The following is a 20,538-nucleotide window of genomic DNA, read 5'->3' as shown; positions in this document are numbered from 1 at the left end:
ATGTTTGCAAAAAGAGGATACAAAACAAACTTTATCCTGTGCCATCGCATTGCGAGTTAGGGAAAAGTTTTGTTGCCATTTTAGTTCATATTATTGGGATGCAAATTTCTAATAAAATGCGACAAACACACAGACACAAACATAATGCCCCGTTATTGTTTCGAATATTTCAAATAAATGTCATTTTGATGATGTTCATATAAATAAATATAAATCGAACACCAATACAATTCAAAACGAAATTCGAGATAAGGATTTTTCGGTTTTTGGTCACACAAAAGAGAAGAGGAAAGCACATGAAACTTATGCTGATTGAATTTTAATTAAATTCAAGAGGATTAGAAAATTTGTTTATAAGTCTAGTTAAAAAGTTTTCATTATGAAAACATTTCAATTTAAGTCAAATCCTTTTAAAGAAAAATAAGACTTGAAATTATTAATTGACAACTTTACCAAAGCCTTCCTTTGAGAGATTCACAGAGATTGTCAATCCCCAAAATTCAACTTTAAATTAATTTAAAGCTTGAAGACTTTGGGAATTTACAATCTTGAGAGACTCACAGAGATTGTCAATCCCCAAAATTCAACTTTAAATTAATTTAAAGCTTGAAGACTTCGGGAATTTACAATCTCTGTTCTAACCTTTGACCATTCCATCCACGTAGGTTCAAAAAATTGACATTAACAAAATTTCTGTCCATTTTCATTTTTTTTTCTGATTAAATTAACGTCAAAATCCCTCTTTACGATGTCAATCATCTTTAAATCTCGCCTCATTTTCGCGTAATTTAAGACACTTTCCTCCTCATCCTGCTTTTCGAGGAAACATGAACCATTCAACGTAGTTCTGCTTGATGGTTTACCACGAATACCTAAAATTTCTCTTACACACATTTCTCGTCAAGTCACTTAGATGCGTGCAAAATCTCAGGCATATACGAAAATAAAAATGTTCGCTTGAGGCATGGATGAGATGGATTTACATTTTATTCAAACCTAATTTCCGGTTTCATTTAGATTCAATTTCACCTGGCATATCGTCTCCTTGTACTCCGAGCGCCTCAGTAATGACGAAAAAGTGTCGAGAGGAGTGAGGGATTATTGAGGTTTTTTTTTATGTATTTTGCACAAAAACGGCAAAATAGTGTTAATGTCAGTGTTTGAAAGAAGAAAAAAATTGTTATAAAAAGGAAGAATGAATGAACAAAACAAAGCACTGAACAGGGATTATTGTCGCTTCTGTACTTTTTTTCATCTTCCTTTTTATAATAATTTTTTTTCGTTTATTTTCTTTTACTATAAAAGATTCGAAATAATTAACAGGAAGCAAAACTACGAGAGTTGTGTCACTTTTTAATTTTTTGTGCACTTAAATAAATAAATAAAAATAATTTCAATGGCGAACCTGTCAAAACATTTAGACAAGACATGTCACAACATTTTAAAGATATAATAAGCAGAAATTCATTACTTCATATCAACAAAGTAAAATCTCTGCAAAAAATCTGTCTCGTATTTCGTCGTCTCGTGTTGCTATGAAATCGAGAGACTGGACGACGACGACTTGAATAGAAATTTTTTTGTGAATGGGAAATATGAGATTTTAAAGCGATTAAAAGTTGAAGTGTTTTGTCCTTTTTGTGTCTCAATTTTGGGATATTTTCTCATCATCATTCTTCTCTGTAATTCACAATAATTGCAAAATAAAGTGAATGATGAAGTCTTTCCGAGTAAAGGAAGGAATTTCGAAAAGTAAACCACAAAATATAGAGAGACTTGGAATGTACACTGAAATTTACTTCACATTAATTAATATTGTATCAATGACTCTTCGGGTTGTCTCTCTCTCTGAAAATGTCTTTGTGTCACATAATCCTCACTTAGTTTGGACAGTAGATATGCAGTTTCATAGCTTCGAAAAAGATCAAAGTGAGTAAACATGGTCTTTGATACCTGTTTGAGGTAGTTGTTTGAAGTTGTCGTTTTGCTCGATTTAATACACTGAGAGAAATGTTTTCAGTAAAAAAAAAAATCAATTTTTATTTAAAATCTTTTAAAATGGGTTTTAAATCAATTTTAAAAACTTAAGCTTCTTTATATAAATTATTTCTGAAATTTATGAGAAAAAAAAAGAAATTTCATTAATGTTACAATAAATTAATGGATACATTTTTCTGCGTGTACGTAAATTGAAATTTGTGTCAGAGAGATATTTCAGAGAAAAATAAATTGTATTGAATAGATATTTCCATAAATTTAAACTCTTTGCGGCAAATTTCTTCACAAATCAGTATTAGGCAGTACGCAAAGTTTTTTTCCTCGTACTTTCCGTTGGAAGAGAAATATAAACAATGAAGTCGTCAAAGTACAGCGCAGAAGGTTATTTATGTGTTATGTGTTACCTGTTTGTTTTACGTCGAATAACTTGTTTGCTTTAACATATTTATTCCTTGCCATGCCATGCCATATTTCGACGTAAAGTATGTTCTCTGTGGTAATGATAAATTCAAGAGTTTGGGGCTATAAATAATGGAGGAATATTCAATATATATTAAATATTAGGCTGCATGAGGGATTAAAGCTTATTTATGTACTAAAAAGCACTCATAAATTTCGTACTATCTGTTATTAATAATTTTTTGTCTTTTTTTTCTCTTTTCAGATGCTCCATCCGAAAGCTCTTCACTATCCAAGCGGTTTCCCGATGCCACGTTCTCCGCCATTATTCATATGTTCCTCGCCGGGACCTGATCCCTACAGATCGCACGATAATGTCTACGAAGAACTCGAACATCGCCCCGATTCAGATTCGGAAAGAGCGCATCACTCCGACGACGAATTTGCGGAAGATGAGTTGAGTCTTCCGGGCGAACGTTCCTTTCAAAAATCATCGCCAGATGGCACTACAGTAGCGACGATCTATCAAGAACGGAGTACCGGAAGTAGTAGCAATGGCGCGGGAAGTAGTAACGAAGTGCCCGTTGAACCCTATACGATTGAGAGAAATCGCACGGAACGGAATTCGTTGCTGTCGTCGAGTTCGTCGGGCACGAATAATGACAATCAATCGCGTGCGGTTCGAAACTCAAATTCAAGTTCAGACTGTGGTGTCAATAATAGCAATAATAGCGGGCTATTTCGATGTAGTCGGAATAGCAACAATAACCTTAGCAATAAGAATAGTAGCATAAGTAGGCAAAAATTACCAAATACTTTCGGAAATGGCGGCGCGCATGTTGAAAGTGATCCAACGTCGCCCGTTATTTTGGCGGGAAGTGACATTCCGCCCGCCATTTACGACGACAGGAGCTTAATGTCGCTGCCGCCGTCGTATAGCAGCGGATCAGTCAATAACAACGCGAATGTACATAGTAATAATAATAGTACCATTGTGAATACTGTGAATAATGTAAATAACAATCACGCCAATAACTTCTATGGACCAGTAGATGATCGCGAATTAAGTGAAGTAGAGCGTCGTAATCGTATCAATAGTCAATTGTCGAATCATCCGGTTGCGACAATTTTCCGCGGAGATCGCCCGCGTGCCCTGCATCATCATCACATGAACTCTTCCAATCGTAGTCGAACGAATCCCCGATCTTTAGATCGCAGGAGATTCGCAACGCCCCCTATCGGCGATCCAAACTACTTGTATCAAGAACCCGTTTATCATCATGATGGCTCGATGTTGTACGATGGATGTCTGTCGCATGCTACATATTCGACGCCATACCAAATTATCCCGGAATTTAGTACGTTTAGACATCCGTCGCAGATGGCGGCATCAGCAACTATTAATCCTAATGGACAACCAATGGCTGTGTATTCGCGAGACTCGAGTTTCGGTTCTGACTCGGGATACAGTCACAACACACAAAACTCCAACCGAAGCAATAATACGAATAATGTGATGATGCCAAATAGTGCGCAACAAGGACCGCCGCAGCAGCAGCAACAAACGAACAGTTGGTGGAATAGAAGTCGAAGTAAAGGACGAGGAAACAACCGAGGCACGACACTCTCTTCACTGAATCGCGATTCTTGAGGCAAACTGTTAGACTACTTTTTTAAATTCATATCAATAGCTTCGATGACGGCTTAAAAATCAAAACTGTACTGATATAAACGAATTTTAACATTTTTTGTATCATTTCATTCCATGTATAGAAAAAACTTCCTCTTTTTTAATCCATAAGAGCACACTTATGAGTCCTATGAAAAAATATTAAAATTTAAATCGATGGAAATAATTGTCGTAGCAAAAAATTGTATAAAAAAAACATTAAGTACTCCAAGTGGTTGTAAATTTCAGTTAGAGGTTTTAAAAAAAATCACAAAAAGTGCAGAAAAAACCTAGATCCATTTTCATTTTTTATGATTAAAAAAATTGTACCTGCTTTAATATTAATTATTAAAAAAATCCATCAATTTTAAAAAAAAAAGTTCCCAAATCAAATATTTTACTACTTATCATATCATTCATCATCATCCGCTTTAGAGATATATATTTAAAAAAAAGTAAATAAATATCCCATTAAATAGCTGACTTACCTTCCAAAAAAAAATATGTAATAATAATTTTTGCCATCCAACCTATTTAAATGATAAAAAATGAAAAAAAAAATAAATAAATAAAAAAAACTTTTCCTCCTACTTCCCTTTTTGCAACACTCCATACAAAAAATGTACACATCACTTAAAAAAAATAATTTTATTGAATAATGTAAATATTTGTTAATAAATGCGATAAATTATTTATTATTATTATTCCCAAAAAAGATAAAAAATAATAAAAAAAATTGTTAAAAAATAAATTTTTTCAGCGAGAGATCAGTTTAACTAGTCCTTTTTATTATGATTAAATATTAATTAATTTTTATTTATTGATATGAACTTCTTTTATGATAAATGTACTACGCGCTGAATGAACATCATCTCACTTAATACCTACCTACAATTATTTACATAAATAAAATTCATCAGAAAACAGTAAATAAATAAATAAATTTTTAATAAAAACACGATAAATTAACGTAGAAAGATACTTAATGAAAACTAAATGAAACAGAAAATATTTAAAAAATTGCAATAAGTCTTAAGTTATATGTTTTTTACAAAAAAAATAAATAAACGAAAAAAAATTAAATAAACAGAAAAAATTAAAAGAGTAAATAAAAATGAATAAAAAACGATTCTAATGAAAAAATTAAAAATTTGTTTTTTATTTTAAATTAAAAATTTAAAAATTTTTTTTTGGTTGAATTTCTTTGGAGTTGAATGGTAAGTAAATGTTCAGTATCGTTTCAATTAAATTTAAATTTTTGAAATTTAAAAAAAAAATTTTTCAAAAAATAATTTTTTCGGTAAAAAGAGAAATTATTAAAAAATTTCAGTTGATTAAAAAATTTCTTAAAAAAATTATTATTTTCAGTAAAAATTTAAAAAAAATTAATTCATCAAAAAAATATATTATTTTCGGTAAAAAAAGAAATTTTTTAAAAAATTTCGTTGATTAAAAAATTTTCTTAAAAAAATTATTATTTTCGGTAAAAAAGAGAAATTTTTAAAAAATTTCAGTTCATTAAAAAATTTTCTTAAAAAAATATTATTTTCAGTAAAAAGAGAAATTTTTAAAAAAATCAGTTCATTAAAAAATTTTCTTAAAAAAATATTATTTTCGGTAAAAATGAAATTTTTAAAAAAATCAGTTCATTAAAAAATTTTCTTAAAAAAAATATTATTTTCGGTAAAAATGAAATTTTTAGAAAATCAGTTCATTAAAAAATTTTCTTAAAAAAAAATATTATTTTCAATTAAAATTAAATTTCTATAAATTTATTATTTTCGAATAAACTTACCTTAAAACTTCATTAACTGTCAAAATCCCTCAATTCAAAAAAAAATTTTTTTTCAATATTCATTGCATACTTCAAAGCTGATTAAAAAAACTCTTCATGCAAACGCCTGGTTACTCCTATAAAAAAAAACATTTCAAATAAATGACAATACAATAATAATAAAAACTGCTGTAAAAGTCAAAATCGACAGAAATTTAATCTTGCGTAAGAAATTTTATTGGAATTTAATACAAAATCTCCTCTTTTTTGTGTCATTAAATCAAATGATGAAAAAGCATCAAATTTTCTGCCAATTCAAACAATATTGTTTGTCATAAAGTGAAAACTCGGGATCTCAACAAACCATCAATCATCCCGTCGACTTCGTTATTTAGAGGAAGAAAAAGAGGAAAACTACTCAGGAAATTTATTAACTTTAAAATCCGCATCATAAAAATTTTTATATTCATTCAGAGTTTTTTTTTTCGGCGACCAAATGAGAAGATTTGCGTGACATTAAATGAACAAAAAAAAATCTGTTAAAAAATTTATAGCAGAATATAAAATTTGTGCAGTAAAGTCGGTTTTCTGTACTAAAAAAAAAGTTAAGAGTCAACAATTGTGCGACGTGCTTTTTAGTTAAAACATGAAAAATATGAAGCTCTAAAGTTAAGAAACTTAAAAGTGAAGTTTTTAGTTTTACGTTAACTGCGAAATAGTAAAGAACATGAAAAAGCTTCTCTTGTTAGGAATTTTAGTGATTTTAGCAAAAAATTCTTTTGCTCAAGATGATGAAGAAGGCAATGAAAGTGAACAAATAGAAATAGAAGATCCCGAAGGAAATGTAGAAGATCCCGATGAAGATGAAAAAGAGAAACCTCTTCATAAAGGATGCCGAGGATGTCGTCCAATGAATTACTTGAAAAAATTCCCTTGTCACGATTTGGAAGGAGTTTGGTTCTACACAGCAATCTACGATGAGCTTAATCCAGGTCCTCATAAAAATTGTCTCCAAATTGAGTTTAAATTCGTGAATTGTTCAACTTTTGACGTTACTTTATGCCATCAAGATGAAGCAGGAGAAGCAAAATGCATGATAGGGTAATATTTTTTTCTCAAACTTGAATTTTTTCAAAAAAAAAAATTTTTTTAGAGCAACTTTTGTTTCTGTCGATCATGTTTCTCCAACTGGGCATGGAATGGTTTTCATTCCAGATCGTAAGTTTTTTTACAAAAAAAAATTTAAAAATAATTTTAGACTAAAAATTTACAATTTTTAGTGCCAATTAAGTACGATGTTTACTTATTAGACATCGTCAAAGACGAATATGCGATTTTTTATAGTTGCAAAAAATACGATGACGATACGCAATTTGAAGAATATTTCATTTTGACACGAAAAGGTGTCATTTACGAGAATGACGGATCAAAATGGACCCAAATTTTAGCTCAGAATGGATTGGATGCTTCTAAAATGTCGCTTTATAAACAAGGAAAGGGATGTAATTATAAATTAGAGCCGTCTTTTTAATGGAAATTTTTGGAATTTATTAAAGATTTTCATTGAAAAATCTAAAAAATGCTTTTTTAGCACCTAAAATATTAAAAAAAAAATAATTTTTGATAAAATTTTTGAGATAAGAATTGGAAAAACTTACACATCATCTTCTTGAACTGTAATGCGAATGTATCTGACATCAACTTCCGCTTGATCTATAACTTCCATGACTCGTTTTCGAACATCACGATTTGAAGTGATCTTTTTTTCGCGTGACATTAAGGTATAGTATTCCTCAGAATTGCCATCTTCTAAATTTTTACAACCCCAAACGATAGCAAAGTTTTTGTAGTCTGTGTCGAGAACCCAATAATTCGTGTCTTGAGGCTCTTGTTCTGAAAATTAAAGAAAAAAATTAAATTAAAATTTTTAACATAATTTTTTTTCTAAAATTAAATAAAAAAAATTTAAAAAATTTAAATTTTTATTTTGTTTTAAATTTAATTTTTCTAAAATTTGATTATTTTAAAAACAAATTTAAATTTTTTTGAAAAATTGATTATTAATTAATTTTTTTTTATAAATTTGATAAATTTTAATTTTTTTTTTAAAACAACTTTATTTTTTTTTATTTTTTTTTTTTTTTAAATTTTAAATAAAAGAAATTTGTTAAAAAATTATTAAATTAAAATAAAAATTATAATAAAATTAATTAAAAAAATTTTTAAAATATTAATTAAATTAATTTAATTCAATAAATTTATTTAAAAATTTTTTAAATAAATTTTTTAATTTTTGAAAAAAAATAAAAAAATTTTTAAAAAAATTTCTCAATAAAAAAAATAATTCATTTACTTACGATTTTCATACCAAAAACGCAATTTCGCATCAACTCCATCTTCCTTCATTCCTTGACCTTTTATTTCATAATTTTGTCCATTGAAATAATTAAATCCAGTTTCCGTAGAATAAATTTCATTTCCATTTTCACTTTTAATGTCAAATTTAATGCAATCCGAGTTTTGACGAAGAGGCAAATCATAACGCTCAATTTCGTACCACAAGCCCGAATAGGCATTCAAATCCAAATTTTTCATTACCGTTATTTCATTGTAGCGACATGGGCCTTCAACTTTCAAAGCGGATGTTGAAAATGCAAAGGCGAGTGATAAGAAAATTATTTGCAAAAGCATTTTTTTTTGAAATTTTGTATTTTTGAGTAGAATCTTCGAGACAAACTGATTTTTTTGATTTGAAGAAACAACAATGCAAGTCGATTATTTTGGTTTTTTGCAGATTTTTTGATAAGAAGAGATTAGATTTCAATAAATCTTATCTTAAAGATAATTTTAGGGTAAAGATTCAATTTTTAGAGTTTTTAAATTTTTTAAAGAAAAAAAATCACAATTTACGACGTCATTCCATTTATTATTATTAACACAAAAACTGCACGTGAGCGAGGCAATTTATTGTTTCGCGATCTATTGTTACAGTTTATCGTCTTGTCGAATACCAAAATAGCCCAACCATCAATGAGAGTACTATAGGTGAAACTATTTTCATAACTGGAGCTCCATTTTTCATACAAATCTTCTTTGATTGTTCAGTTTGACGGAAGAGAGTTTCATTTAAACGAAAAACTGGCATTAATGAGTTTACTTTGTTCAAAATATCAGCAGATGGTCTTCTTTCTCGAGTTAAAATCCAAGCAGATTCTTAAAAAAATATTTAATAAAATTAAATTAAAAATTATTTTTTTTAAATAAAATTAATAAAAATTATTTTTTTAAAATAAAATTAATAAAAATTATTTTTTTTAAATAAAATAATAAAAAATATTTTTTTAAAATAAAATTAATAAAATTATTTTTTTAAAATAAAATTAATAAATAAAATTAAAAAAAAAATATAAAAATATTTTTCAATTTTAATCAAAAAAAAAAAATTTTAAAATAATAAAAAGTCACTTACGCATGGAATTATTTCCCACATTAGAACAAGACCAAACAACAGCATAATTATTATAATCCGTGTTCAAAACCCAATAATCAGACCAATTCCCGAAAAAGTTAACTAACAACCTTCCATCGATCGGAGGTGTTGTCGACTGTAATTTAGCTGTTCCATTAATACTGAGAACATTTTTCGTATCCGGGAGAATAACCATCTCGTTAACAACGCGCACAGTTGCATTATCCGGATTAATGGTATATTGAGCAGTCACACAATCCCCCGAGTTCTGAAAACTATTAGCATATCGCTTATTTTCGTACCATTTTCCGACATACTACAAAAAAATATATGAAAGTTTTTTTTATACAAATTTCATTTCCTGCGTGAAAAAACTTTTATTACCGCAGTCAAATTGAAATTTGATTGAACGACATGCGATGGACACACTCCGGGTACTTGCGTTTGACCGTTTACCGCGTAAAGTAGGGCAAACAATATCATCCAACTTTTCATTTTTATTCACAATTTTTTTTTTTTTTTTGTTATTAAAATTTATACTTGTTCTCCCGCGAACAACTGCAAAATAACTGAACTAGATTTATGGCTGAAGTTCGTTCAATAGACTATGCTAATTGATTAGACACATACATGAGGGAAAAAAATGGAAAATAAAATGCAAGTGAGTGAATGCGAGGAATTGCAGTGACACTGAAAGTCGTAAGTATTTGGTCTTATCGCTGCAGCGACGATAGAACTTCAGACAAGTATGTGACTTGCAATGTAATTTTGAGACTTGTTTAATTTTATTATTTGTTTGTTTGGATGTTTTTGTTTACGACAATTTATTGCGCCAAGGTGTTTTGCACTCGTCAGCTTGGTTATCGAGACTGCGAGTTAAGGAAATGATTCACAACATCTTATTGTGAAAGAAAGTAAATATTTAGGAAAATATTGAATTAGCAAGAGGGTCAATTTGAATGTTTAGCTTTAAAAATTTGTATTGAATTAAATTAACTAAAAAAATTTGAAATAAAATTCGCAATTTGAATTTTAAAAGAAAAAAAATAACATAAAATCTTGAAAGAATTCTTGAAAAGAAAATATTTCATGTCTCAGAATCAAAATTCTTTTAAGCTTGCTTCTCATTTAAATCTAATAAAATATTTTAAAATTAATACGATGTTTGGATCAAAGGATCCATGTTTGGATCCATGTGTTTACATACGATTAATAAACAATTATATCGATAATAGAGAACATTAAAAAGAAATTGAAGAACATAAATATCAGACAAGATAGACATAGTAGGTAAAAAGTAATTTCAAGTGTATGTTACGAAGCTTTCGTATCCATGTGCTAAAATAGAGTCGACCCAATCACATTATCGAACACATCAGGAGTGTCATCAAAGATGTTACAGCCTCCAAAAAGATTATTTTAATCACAATTTAACGAACTACTTTTCCATATAGACAATAAGTATTTTTGATCCAGATAAAGTCTTCCATACTCTGCATAATCCGTTTTCTTTTAAGTTTTTTTCACAAGGCAGAGATTTATAGCATATTAAACTCTTAAGCAGCGAATAGTTAGAAAATATGGATGACTTTCTAATATTAAATGTCTCTTATATAATACTTTCTTGTTGAGGTTGCCTTGATAAAATTCTGTAATTCTAACAAAAATAACATTATTCAATAAAAGAAAAAATTCAAATCTTACCAATTTTAATTTAACCTCGTTGAAAACCTAAAACTATTGAAAAGGATGAAATTACTCAATTTAAAAAAAATTCTTTATAAGATACTTCAAAAAAATTTACCATAAAATTGATCATAAAGAAATTCGAATTCAATATGAACCAAAATTAGAATTTACTCATAAATAGTTCAAAATTCCTCTCAACAACTAATTAGATCACTTTTAATTTTTATTTAAATTCTGTCTTTTTCCGTACTTATCTCTCTCTTATCTCTTATCACAAAATTTGTACAAACTTTAACGTTATCTGACTGCAAGTAAAAGTAATTATCATGAGATCATTTTATTATTATTAATTTGTTACTTTAGCAATGATTTCACCATTAAAAGCACCTTGATGCGATAAAGCAACTCTACCGTAAATTTCCATCATTATTTCTAACTCGTCATTTCTCACCCGTATCTCTCGCAGGAAATGCACATATGAAGAAACACTAAAAGCATAACATATATTAAATGCTCATTTTGTAATAATAAATGTAACATCAAACATTTAATCTTGCTTCATGTACGTTCGAGGAACATATTACCCGATTTTACTCCAGCTCGTTTTGCAATCAACTTTAATTACGACTTCCATGTTTATGTTGGGCGGTAAGTAAATAACTGCGGCGATGGGGGAAAAGCGACTCTTATTATCGGCTTTAACACTAAAACTTTAATTATTTTAATGATAATCGTCATGCGTTATCCTCTCAATATGCGAACCAACGGGGATTAACTTTTTGTTACACTTTTGTTAATTTTCGTGTCAAGTCGTTATTCAGTTTTTATTGGAATCGTCGTCGTTGGAGGCGTTAACTTGACCTAAAAATAAAATTAAAAAAATCCCTTTTCATGAAAAACGAAAACATTTACAATTGACTAACTTTTTGTCGTCGTACTACTTACGTCTTTTGCATGCCCAAAAATTATAATAATTATGATTATTATTACGAACGACTATCATCCGGGCTTCCGCATCGCAAGAGAACATTAAACGTAATTTAAATCTTGTGTGTATGGAAATGATGTGAAGCATTAAATTTAAGAGGATATTATAAGCCTTGCCTTCTCTCGTTATCCCTTCTGTGTCTCTGTAATAATATAATTTTAATGGTTTTATGATAAATTAGATTTTGAAAAAATATGTAGTTTTGCACTTACTGACCTAATTCTGTTGGGTTTTTGTTTCATCGAGTCAAGGGTAATTGTTGAAAATATTTTTTAAAATTAATTTTAATCCTAAGGTCTCGATTTAGAATGAAAATTCAAAATTGTTTTGAAAACTAAATCAAGAGCAAAACCAAATCAAAAACTATGTCAAAAACTGTGTCAAAGCCAATTTTGTCAAATCTTGCTCCAAATGGATAAAAATTTGTCAGAAGGCTTTAATTTATCATTTTTAATCATTTTATAACTCAAAACTGCCAAAAAATAGAAACTGAAAAAAAATTTTTTTTTCTTTGTTTTAAAAACATAGTGTTTGTCAAAGCTATTTTTTGAAATCAAGCTCTAATTTATCATTTTTAATCATTTTATAACTCAAAACTGCCAAAAAATAGAAACTGAAAAAAAAATTTTCTTTGACATATGTAGTTTTGTTTTGAAAACTAAATCAAAAACTGTGTCAAAGCAAATTTTGTCAAATCTTGCTCCAAATGGATTGAAATTTGTCAGAGGGCTCTAATTTATCATTTTTAATCATTTTATAACTCAAAACTGCCAAAAAATAGAAACTGAAAAAAAAATTTTTCTTTGACATAGTTTTGTTTTAAAAACTAAATCAAGAGCAAAAAAACTGTGTCAAAAACTGTGTCAAAGCTATTTTGTCAAATTTTGCTCCAAATGGATTGAAATTTGTCAGAGGGCTCTAATTTATCATTTTTAATCATTTTTAATCATATTTTTGTCAAATCTTGCTCCAAATGGATAGAAATTTGTCAGAGGGCTCTAATTTATCATTTTTAATCATTTTATAACTCAAAACTGCAAAAAAATTGAAACTGAAAAAAAATTTTTTCTTTGACATAGTTTTGTTTTAAAAACTAAATCAAGAGCAAAAAAACTGTGTCAAAAACTGTGTCAAAGCTATTTTGTCAAATTTTGCTCCAAATGGATTGAAAATTTGTCAAAGGGCTCTAATTTATCATTTTTAATCATTTTATAACTCAAAACTGCCAAAAAATAGAAACTGAAAAAAAAATTTTTCTTTGACATAGTTTTGTTTTAAAAACTAAATCAAGAGCAAAAAAACTGTGTCAAAAACTGTGTCAAAGCTATTTTGTCAAATTTTGCTCCAAATGGATTGAAATTTGTCAGAGGGCTCTAATTTATCATTTTTAATCATTTTATAACTCAAAACTGCCAAAAAATTGAAACTGAAAAAAATTTTTTTCTTTGACATAGTTTTGTTTAAAAAACTAAATCAAGATCAAAAAAACTGTGTCAAAAACTGTGTCAAAGCTATTTTGTCAAATTTTGCTCCAAATGGATTGAAATTTGTCAGAGGGCTCTAATTTATCATTTTTAATCATTTTATAACTCAAAACTGCCAAAAAATTGAAACTGAAAAAAAAAAAAATTTTTGTTTTAAAAACTAAATCAAGAGCAAAAAAACTGTGTCAAAGCTATTTTTGTCAAATCTTGCTCCAAATTGATAAAAATTTGTCAGAGGGCTCTAATTTATCATTTTTAATCATTTTATAACTCAAAACTGCCAAAAAATTGAAACTGAAAAAACATTTTTTCTTTGACATAGTTTTGTTTTAAAAACTAAATCAAGAGCAAAAAAAACTGTGTCAAAAACTGTGTCAAAGCTAGTTTTGTCAAATCTTGCTCCAAATGAATAAAAATTTGTCGGAGGGCTCTAATTTATCATTTTTAATCATTTTATAACTCAAAACTGCCAAAAAAAGACGACTACTTTCTCTATTTTTTAAACATTTTTAAATATTTTTTAAATATTTTTTAAAATATTTTTTAAATCTTTTTTAAATTATTTTTTAATTTTTTTATAAAATATTTTTTTTTTAAATCTTTTTAAAATATTTTGTTTAAATCTTTTTTAAAATATTTTTTAAATTTTTTAAAATTATTTTTTAATATTTTATAAAATATTTTTTTTAAAATTGTAATTTTTTAATAATTTAGTACAACTTTAAAGCAATAACGAACAAACCTCAAAATAAAAAAAAATTATTCAGTTAAGAACTCTACTTTTTTCTTGTCTGCAAAAACAAAAAAAAAAGTAGAAAAATAATAAAAATTTGCATTTTTTTTCTTTCTCTCACAAAACTACTTGAATACAATTTCTTTGCAATTTTTTTTTCCTCATCAGCATGAAAAACATTTCAAGGAATACTGAAAAAAAATTAAGATAAATTGAAAGAAAGAAAAAAAAATAACATAGCGAAGATTGAAATTGAAAAGAAAAACTGTAAAATCTGCAAAGTACAAAAGGATAATAATAATAACTTAACAATTGGAAAAAAAAGAAGCAAATGTCTCAAGTGTGTGCTCCTTCTTGTGCATAAACGCGAAAAAATAAAAAAAAAAACGGAAGAACATCAAGAAATAAAGTAAATATTTTTATAAAACAAAGCGGATTTATTTGATTGTATTTAGAATGGAAAACACTACTACTCTGCTGCTGCTGCTACTTCTATGCGAAAAGTTAAAATGAAGAATGCAATTTATTTTATTTTATTCATGGTTGAAATTTTTTCTTTCTTCTTTCTATATTGACACAGTTGAGAGTTCTCCATAGTTTTTTTTTTCAGACACGACTTTTCTTTGTGATTTTAAGAAATGGAGATTCGTTCGATTTGAAATCATCAAATTGGAATTAGCGATGAAGAGATTTGCATTTCCATTTTGATTATTATCAAGTCGTCGTCTTTTGGCTTTGGCCATTTTCCATTCAATTTAATTTTATTAAAAGACGTTAAAAGTGCTAAAAAGCCAAAATCTAAACAAATATTGCTTGAAAATGTCTCTTTTCTCTCTCCTTCATTCGTTCGTTCATTTCCTTTCATTGTCTGTCTTTATTTTTATTTCCGTACGCATTTGCATAGAATTTCTTGCACAATTTCACTTTACTCCGTACCGAAAACTGAACATTATTAAATAAATAGAGGAAGATACATTTTTTTCTATTTTTTTTTCTTTAAAAAAACACATTTAGATACCACTTTTCTGTCTTTTTTATGGCTATTGCTTTTTTTCTGTGTATTTTTTGAAAATTCTCGCACATTAGAAATTGCGAATGGAATGGTACAAGATGATGATGAGGGCAACAACAATAATGGTGCCAACATAAAATAATTTTGTTTTCAACTATTTTCAGCTGTTGTTACTGTATACTTACGGCTTTGTCGCGCTCTCTTGTCTGCGGTGAGTCTTTTTTTTCGCTTTGAAGGAGAATTTAGATAAACGGTGACATGACAGATGAAACTGCTGGAAAAATAATATTAAAATGAGATCAGTGCTTAAATTGAGAATTAATGGACAAGCATAAATGTTTTAAGGGAAGGCGAAGAAAAAGGAAGAAGGAGAAATAACAACACGCAGTAAAAGTAAGGAATTTATGTCTTAATGGGGGAGAGAAAGATAGTGTGATAGGACAGTTTTTGGGAAATTTTAAAGGTTTGTTGGGAAATTGCGTTTTAATGATGGTTGTCCTTGAAACTTTTCATTGCAAAAATTTATTGATTTAATTGATTTTAAAATATTTTTACATTTTTTAAAAATTTCAAGTAATAAATTAATTTTTATATTTTATGGAATTTTTTAAAAATAAATTTTTAATGAATTTTAAAAAATTTTCTAAATGAAATGTAATTTAAATAAATTTTCACATTTTTGTACTCTTTAAGAAATTTAGATTTTTAGTATTTTCAAAATATTTTTTTTAAATTTAAGTAAAAATTTTCAAAAGAATTTTTTAATATTAATTAATTAATTAATTAATTAAAATTTTTTTTTTTTACATTTTTGTAAAAAAAATTAAAATTTTAAAATTTTTAAATTTATTAAAATTTTTCAAAATTTTTCAAAATAAAACAAAAATTGAAAAAGAGATTTAAAATTTTAATTATAAAAAAAATTAATTTTAAAAAATAATTTTTATAATTAACATTTAAAATCTTTTTTCCAAAAGTTTAAAAAATTTTTTTTTAAAAATTAATTTTAAATTAAAAAATTAAAATTTTTAATTTTTTTTCACAAATTTTGAAAAAAAAAAAAAAATTAATAAAGTTTTTAAAAAATTACGAAAAAATTAAAAAATTGACTAATTTGTATTTTTGTAAATTTTTGAGGTGTACAAAAATGAAAAAAATTACTAAAATTACATTTAATTCTAAAATTTAAAAAATATTAAGTTGTAAAGTGAAATAATTTACAAATTTTAATTTTTTTGAGGAGTACAAAAATGTAAAAAAAATTATTAAAATTTAATTAATATTAAATAATTCTTTTGAAAATAATTTAAATTTTTTTCTTAAGATTTTACAAAAAAATTAAAAATTATTTTTTTATTTAAAATTATAAAAAATTATTTTTAAAAATACGATCTCATCAATTCAATTCTTACCTTAACAAATCCATTCCTCCTGCTCACACTATCTTGTATTCTGCTTAAATATCTGCTAAACGATAAAAGAAACATAAAGTAAAGTGAATTAATGTCACCATCAATTCAAGTCGTTTACTTTATAATGTTTTTCTCTTTCTATCTCTATTTTTCTATTTCGAATTCTCTTGGCTCGTGTCAAAAAAGGGTTTAGCCTTCTTCGCCCGTAGATTGTATTTAGAAGGAAGGAAGATGACTTCTTTATGGTAATTTGAATCAATTTATTTATTTTTCTTTTTTCTTACACGGTCATTATCGCTTTTAATTATATTGACATTTAGAGGGCGTTTCTCCTTATTAAGCATCATTAATCACCGAAATTTATGTATTTTAGCTTGGTTTGAATTAATTGAAATAGATTTCGCTACAAAATCATAAATGTTATTTTTTTATAAAAAAAAAGAAAAAAAAATTATTTGAGATAAATTGAATCAAAAATCATGTCATATACAGAGAGAAAAAAATTGCTTACCTATCTTTGCTCCAATTTTTTTTTTATTTTTCAATCTGAATTCAATTCATATGCAGTGCAGATAAAAATCGGACGACTATTTATTTTAAATTTAAACGCTCCAAATGTTATAGGTAAATATTTTTCATTATTATTTTTTTTTTGTTTGATGCATCGCAATATCCGGGATGCCCACTGTTTTTGATCGTTTTGTGTCAAATTCAGTGCAATTTTTTTTTTGTTTTTCTCATCACACAATTTGTTGATTAAATTTTTGTTTTTAGATCTGAATTGTGATTACAATGCACAAAAAATGGGGTTCTGGATGTGATGTCGAGTAGCGAAGCAGAGGCTGCGATGAATAATTGAGACAAATGAAATTATTTTTGTCACTCACTGTTTCTGCTGATCTGAAGCTTCAAATGGCGGGCAATATTTTAAAATATAAATTAAATGAAAAAAAGGTAGGAAAAAATCTTGATTAGAAAAAAAAATAGTTTGAAATTGAATGATTTCTATCAGAAATTGTGACAGTCAGACAGAAATTTAATTAAAAAATTATCTGGATTTGTCATAAACAAAGTTCCGTGATGAATCAACATCCGGTTTGTACTTACCAAGCAATTTAGTTTTGTTCAGAAATTCTTCGTACAAAGATGCCTTTCAACAAAACCTTCCTCAAAGTCTTGGTTTTAGGAGATGTAGCTGTCGGAAAATCATCTTTGGCACATCGTTACGTTAACCGAACATTTTCTTACGAATACCGAGTCACAATTGGAGCTGATTTTCTCTTGAAAGAAATCGAATATGGCGATAACGAACAAATCACTTTGCAAATTTGGGATACTGCGGGACAGGAACGTTATAAGGCTTTCAATGCCCCATTTTATCGAGGAGCTGATTGTGCAATTATCGTTTTTGACATAACTGACCCTTTAACTTTTGATCATTTGGAATTTTGGCTCAAGAATTTGCTCGAAAATTCACAAAATGAAAAAATTCCCATTATTGTATTTGGAAATCGAGTTGATTTGAAAGATTTGAGGGAAGTTTCCATGCAAAAAGCTCAACTTTGGTGTTTCAGTCGAAATTTGAAATATTTTGAAACTTCGGCAAAAACAGGAGAAAATGTCGAAGAAGCTTTTGATTGTTTAGTAAAGGAAACTTTAAGACATCAAAATACGATACAAGTTCGAGCTAATCACATCATACTGAATAACGACAAAATTCGTCTTGAACCTGACAAAAATTCGTGTTGCTGAAAAATAAAAAGACAATTACTAAAAATTATTTATTAACTGTAATTTGCAGCTTGTTTGTCCATCCTTTTTCGTGTCTCCGTGAAAAATAGGAAAAAGTTTTCATGTTTGTTTGCACAAAGTCTGCACTTAAAACAAACTTTTATCTATCTGGCGCAATACAGACACACCTCGTAGTCATTATCATCATGGTTGTCGTTTGTAAAGACAAAACCGAGACAACAAGAAAGGACTTTTCATTAAATTATATTTTATTTACAAAGTTGCATTAAAAAACCCATTATAAAAGTTGTGTTTAGTTCGTCCATTCAGTGCAAATTCACCCATTCAATAGCGACAACGAAGAACTGGAAGGAGAAATCATTTCAGCAATAAACAGTTAAGGACACACTTTATTAAATTCAAATTGCCATTCAGACAACGACGACAACGATGACGACAATGAGAGGACGAGAATGTTTCACAAAGTACTTTTTAAAATAGTGGGCTTTACAATTTTTCTTCACATTTCTACTGCAGCCACTTCAACAATTTTCTTTCTTTCTTTCTGCTTTATTATTTCACTTTTTTTTGCAGTTCACTGTTTGTTTGTTTTAATATCTCGCAAAATGTCTTCTCATACAACTTTTTTTTCGTGTCTCGATTCTTTCGTACTTTCTTTCAGTTTGCCCTGTGGTTGGAAATCGGGTAAGTTTGAACAATTTTTTTAGTTTAATTTTTTTTTTATTTTAAATTTAATTTTTATTAAATTTAAATTTGAGATTAAATTTTATTTTATTTAAATTTAAATTTATTTAATTTTATTTTATTTTATTTATTAAATTTAAATTAATTTTAATTTTTTTTATTTAAAAGAAAATTTACATTAAAATTATTTCTTTACAGGATGGAAATTTGAGTAAGTTTAAAAAATTGAAAAAAAACTTTTCTAACAGAATAAGTATGAAAAAAAAATTTAACATATTTTCATATAAACTGATTTAAAGTTAATGCATGTTTTTATTTATTTTTTTTTCAGAAAACATCAGAATCTGAGCTTTTAAAACTGAAAATCAATCTTGGCTGATAGAAGGAATCATAGAACGTTATTAAAATTCTCATTTCCATTAGTCAGAAATTAAACCTTATAAATTCATCCTCCAATGAGGCAAGAAGCTAATTATATGTACATATGAATGCAGAAAGACTTAATAATTCGTTTACGCTTTAAGAGAGTTGTCAACATATTTTTATTTTAAGAATCAATATGCTATTTAGTTCAAAAGAAAAAGCTTATTTAGCAACGATATGGAAAAAATGCATTTGAAGAACTGCTTGAGTAAGTGACTTCGCACTGAAGACGAAAACATACTAAATTAAAGGTTCACAAAAAGAATTAATGACAAGTCTGCAAAAAAGTTCGAACTAAGAGAAAAAATTAATCTTACTTACAAGCATAAGGTCCTTTGCTCTTCGAGGTATCTAAGTGCATCATGTGTGTGGTTTGCTATCTTTAAGCATTCGAAATATGTTGATTACAAGAAATTTAGTGATGGCTCGACGTTTTCAATGTAAATATGTAGTAATGGGTAATTGCTTGCCTTCAATAAATTGATTCTGAAATTAATTTAACACATATTCTTTTTTAAATTAAATTTTTATTATTTCGTCTTTGTCAATTCCTTCAACTTCGACTTTGTATCACTGATATGATAAAAATTAAAGTAAAGAAAAAATGATAGGAAAAAATAAATTTAAAAAAATACAAATACTTCTTGAATTTTTTTAACGTAAGATCAAAATAATCTTTAAAAGATTTTTTTTTTATAAAATTAAATAATTAGTTTGAATTTAATAAAATGAAACGATGAGTAAAATTAATCAATTTTTAAACCACAGAGTAACTATTTGTATTTGTCTGCACATGTACGTTCGTGGGGAGCGCAATATGATAATAATAATGGTCATAATAATAACTGGCTTGCAATTCATTTTCGCAACACAACTCAACAGCAGCAGCAGCACAAGCAGCGATGTAGAAAAGAAATTGTCAAGACGAGAGTAAAAATGCAACGCGCTGCTATAATAATAACAGTAAAAATAAAAAGAAAAAAATATAAAATAATGCACCATATGTTCCGATCCAACGAAAACGACGACAGTTTTTCTCTGCTCCTTTTTTT

At 27.4% G+C, this 20,538-nt stretch overlaps 5 protein-coding genes across 5 annotated transcripts in view; 3 read left to right on the top strand and 2 right to left on the bottom strand.

The window, feature by feature from the left end:
* LOC134837905 (putative uncharacterized protein DDB_G0286901) overlaps positions 1-4,048 on the top strand; it is a 73,372-nt gene extending 69,324 nt beyond the window's left edge. The window contains exon 4 of the mRNA XM_063853298.1: positions 2,663-4,048. Coding sequence (XP_063709368.1) covers positions 2,663-4,048 — 1,386 coding nt within the window. The remainder of the gene's footprint in view (positions 1-2,662) is intronic.
* Positions 4,049-6,428: 2,380 nt separating this feature from the next.
* On the top strand, positions 6,429-7,699 carry LOC134827003 (uncharacterized). Its single transcript, XM_063839525.1, has 3 exons — positions 6,429-6,941; positions 6,994-7,058; positions 7,121-7,699. Exons 1-3 carry the CDS (start codon positions 6,568-6,570, stop codon positions 7,369-7,371), a joined length of 690 nt encoding a protein of 229 aa, XP_063695595.1. The 5' UTR covers positions 6,429-6,567; the 3' UTR covers positions 7,372-7,699.
* Positions 7,428-8,560, bottom strand: LOC134837904 (lopap-like). Its single transcript, XM_063853297.1, has 3 exons — positions 8,198-8,560; positions 7,499-7,733; positions 7,428-7,434 (listed from the first exon to the last, which is right to left on the bottom strand). Exons 1-3 carry the CDS (start codon positions 8,529-8,531, stop codon positions 7,428-7,430), a joined length of 576 nt encoding a protein of 191 aa, XP_063709367.1. The 5' UTR covers positions 8,532-8,560.
* Positions 8,561-8,745: 185 nt separating this feature from the next.
* LOC134834878 (lazarillo protein) lies at positions 8,746-10,166 on the bottom strand. The gene is made up of 3 exons (XM_063849684.1): positions 9,694-10,166; positions 9,310-9,625; positions 8,746-9,053 (listed from the first exon to the last, which is right to left on the bottom strand). Exons 1-3 carry the CDS (start codon positions 9,802-9,804, stop codon positions 8,833-8,835), a joined length of 648 nt encoding a protein of 215 aa, XP_063705754.1. The 5' UTR covers positions 9,805-10,166; the 3' UTR covers positions 8,746-8,832.
* A 7,607-nt stretch (positions 10,167-17,773) lies between these two features.
* On the top strand, positions 17,774-18,379 carry LOC134837903 (uncharacterized). The gene has a single exon (XM_063853296.1). The coding sequence runs from the start codon at positions 17,774-17,776 to the stop codon at positions 18,377-18,379; it is 606 nt and encodes a 201-aa protein (XP_063709366.1).
* Positions 18,380-20,538: the final 2,159 nt, after the last annotated feature.

Source organism: Culicoides brevitarsis, chromosome 1 (genome assembly GCF_036172545.1).
Source record: "Culicoides brevitarsis isolate CSIRO-B50_1 chromosome 1, AGI_CSIRO_Cbre_v1, whole genome shotgun sequence".
NCBI lineage: Eukaryota > Metazoa > Arthropoda > Insecta > Diptera > Ceratopogonidae > Culicoides > Culicoides brevitarsis.
This window is presented reverse-complemented; position numbering and strand designations above follow the sequence as displayed.

What these genes read in the sequence shown, in the direction of transcription:
- LOC134827003 (XM_063839525.1), top strand. Translation starts at nt 6,568, where the DNA reads ATGAAAAAGCTTCTCTTGTTAGGAATTTTAGTGATTTTAGCAAAAAAT. An exon ending in GAAGCAAAATGCATGATAGG is followed by an intron (nt 6,942 to 6,993) that starts GTAATATTTTTT and finishes AAATTTTTTTAG; the next exon opens with AGCAACTTTTGTTTCTGTCG. An exon ending in AATGGTTTTCATTCCAGATC is followed by an intron (nt 7,059 to 7,120) that starts GTAAGTTTTTTT and finishes TACAATTTTTAG; the next exon opens with TGCCAATTAAGTACGATGTT.
- LOC134837904 (XM_063853297.1), bottom strand. Translation starts at nt 8,531, where the DNA reads ATGCTTTTGCAAATAATTTTCTTATCACTCGCCTTTGCATTTTCAACA. An exon ending in GCGTTTTTGGTATGAAAATC is followed by an intron (nt 7,734 to 8,197) that starts GTAAGTAAATGA and finishes TTTAATTTTCAG; the next exon opens with AACAAGAGCCTCAAGACACG.
- LOC134834878 (XM_063849684.1), bottom strand. Translation starts at nt 9,804, where the DNA reads ATGAAAAGTTGGATGATATTGTTTGCCCTACTTTACGCGGTAAACGGT. An exon ending in CAAATTTCAATTTGACTGCG is followed by an intron (nt 9,626 to 9,693) that starts GTAATAAAAGTT and finishes ATTTTTTTGTAG; the next exon opens with TATGTCGGAAAATGGTACGA. An exon ending in TGTGGGAAATAATTCCATGC is followed by an intron (nt 9,054 to 9,309) that starts GTAAGTGACTTT and finishes TATTTTTTTAAG; the next exon opens with AATCTGCTTGGATTTTAACT.
- LOC134837903 (XM_063853296.1), top strand. Translation starts at nt 17,774, where the DNA reads ATGCCTTTCAACAAAACCTTCCTCAAAGTCTTGGTTTTAGGAGATGTA.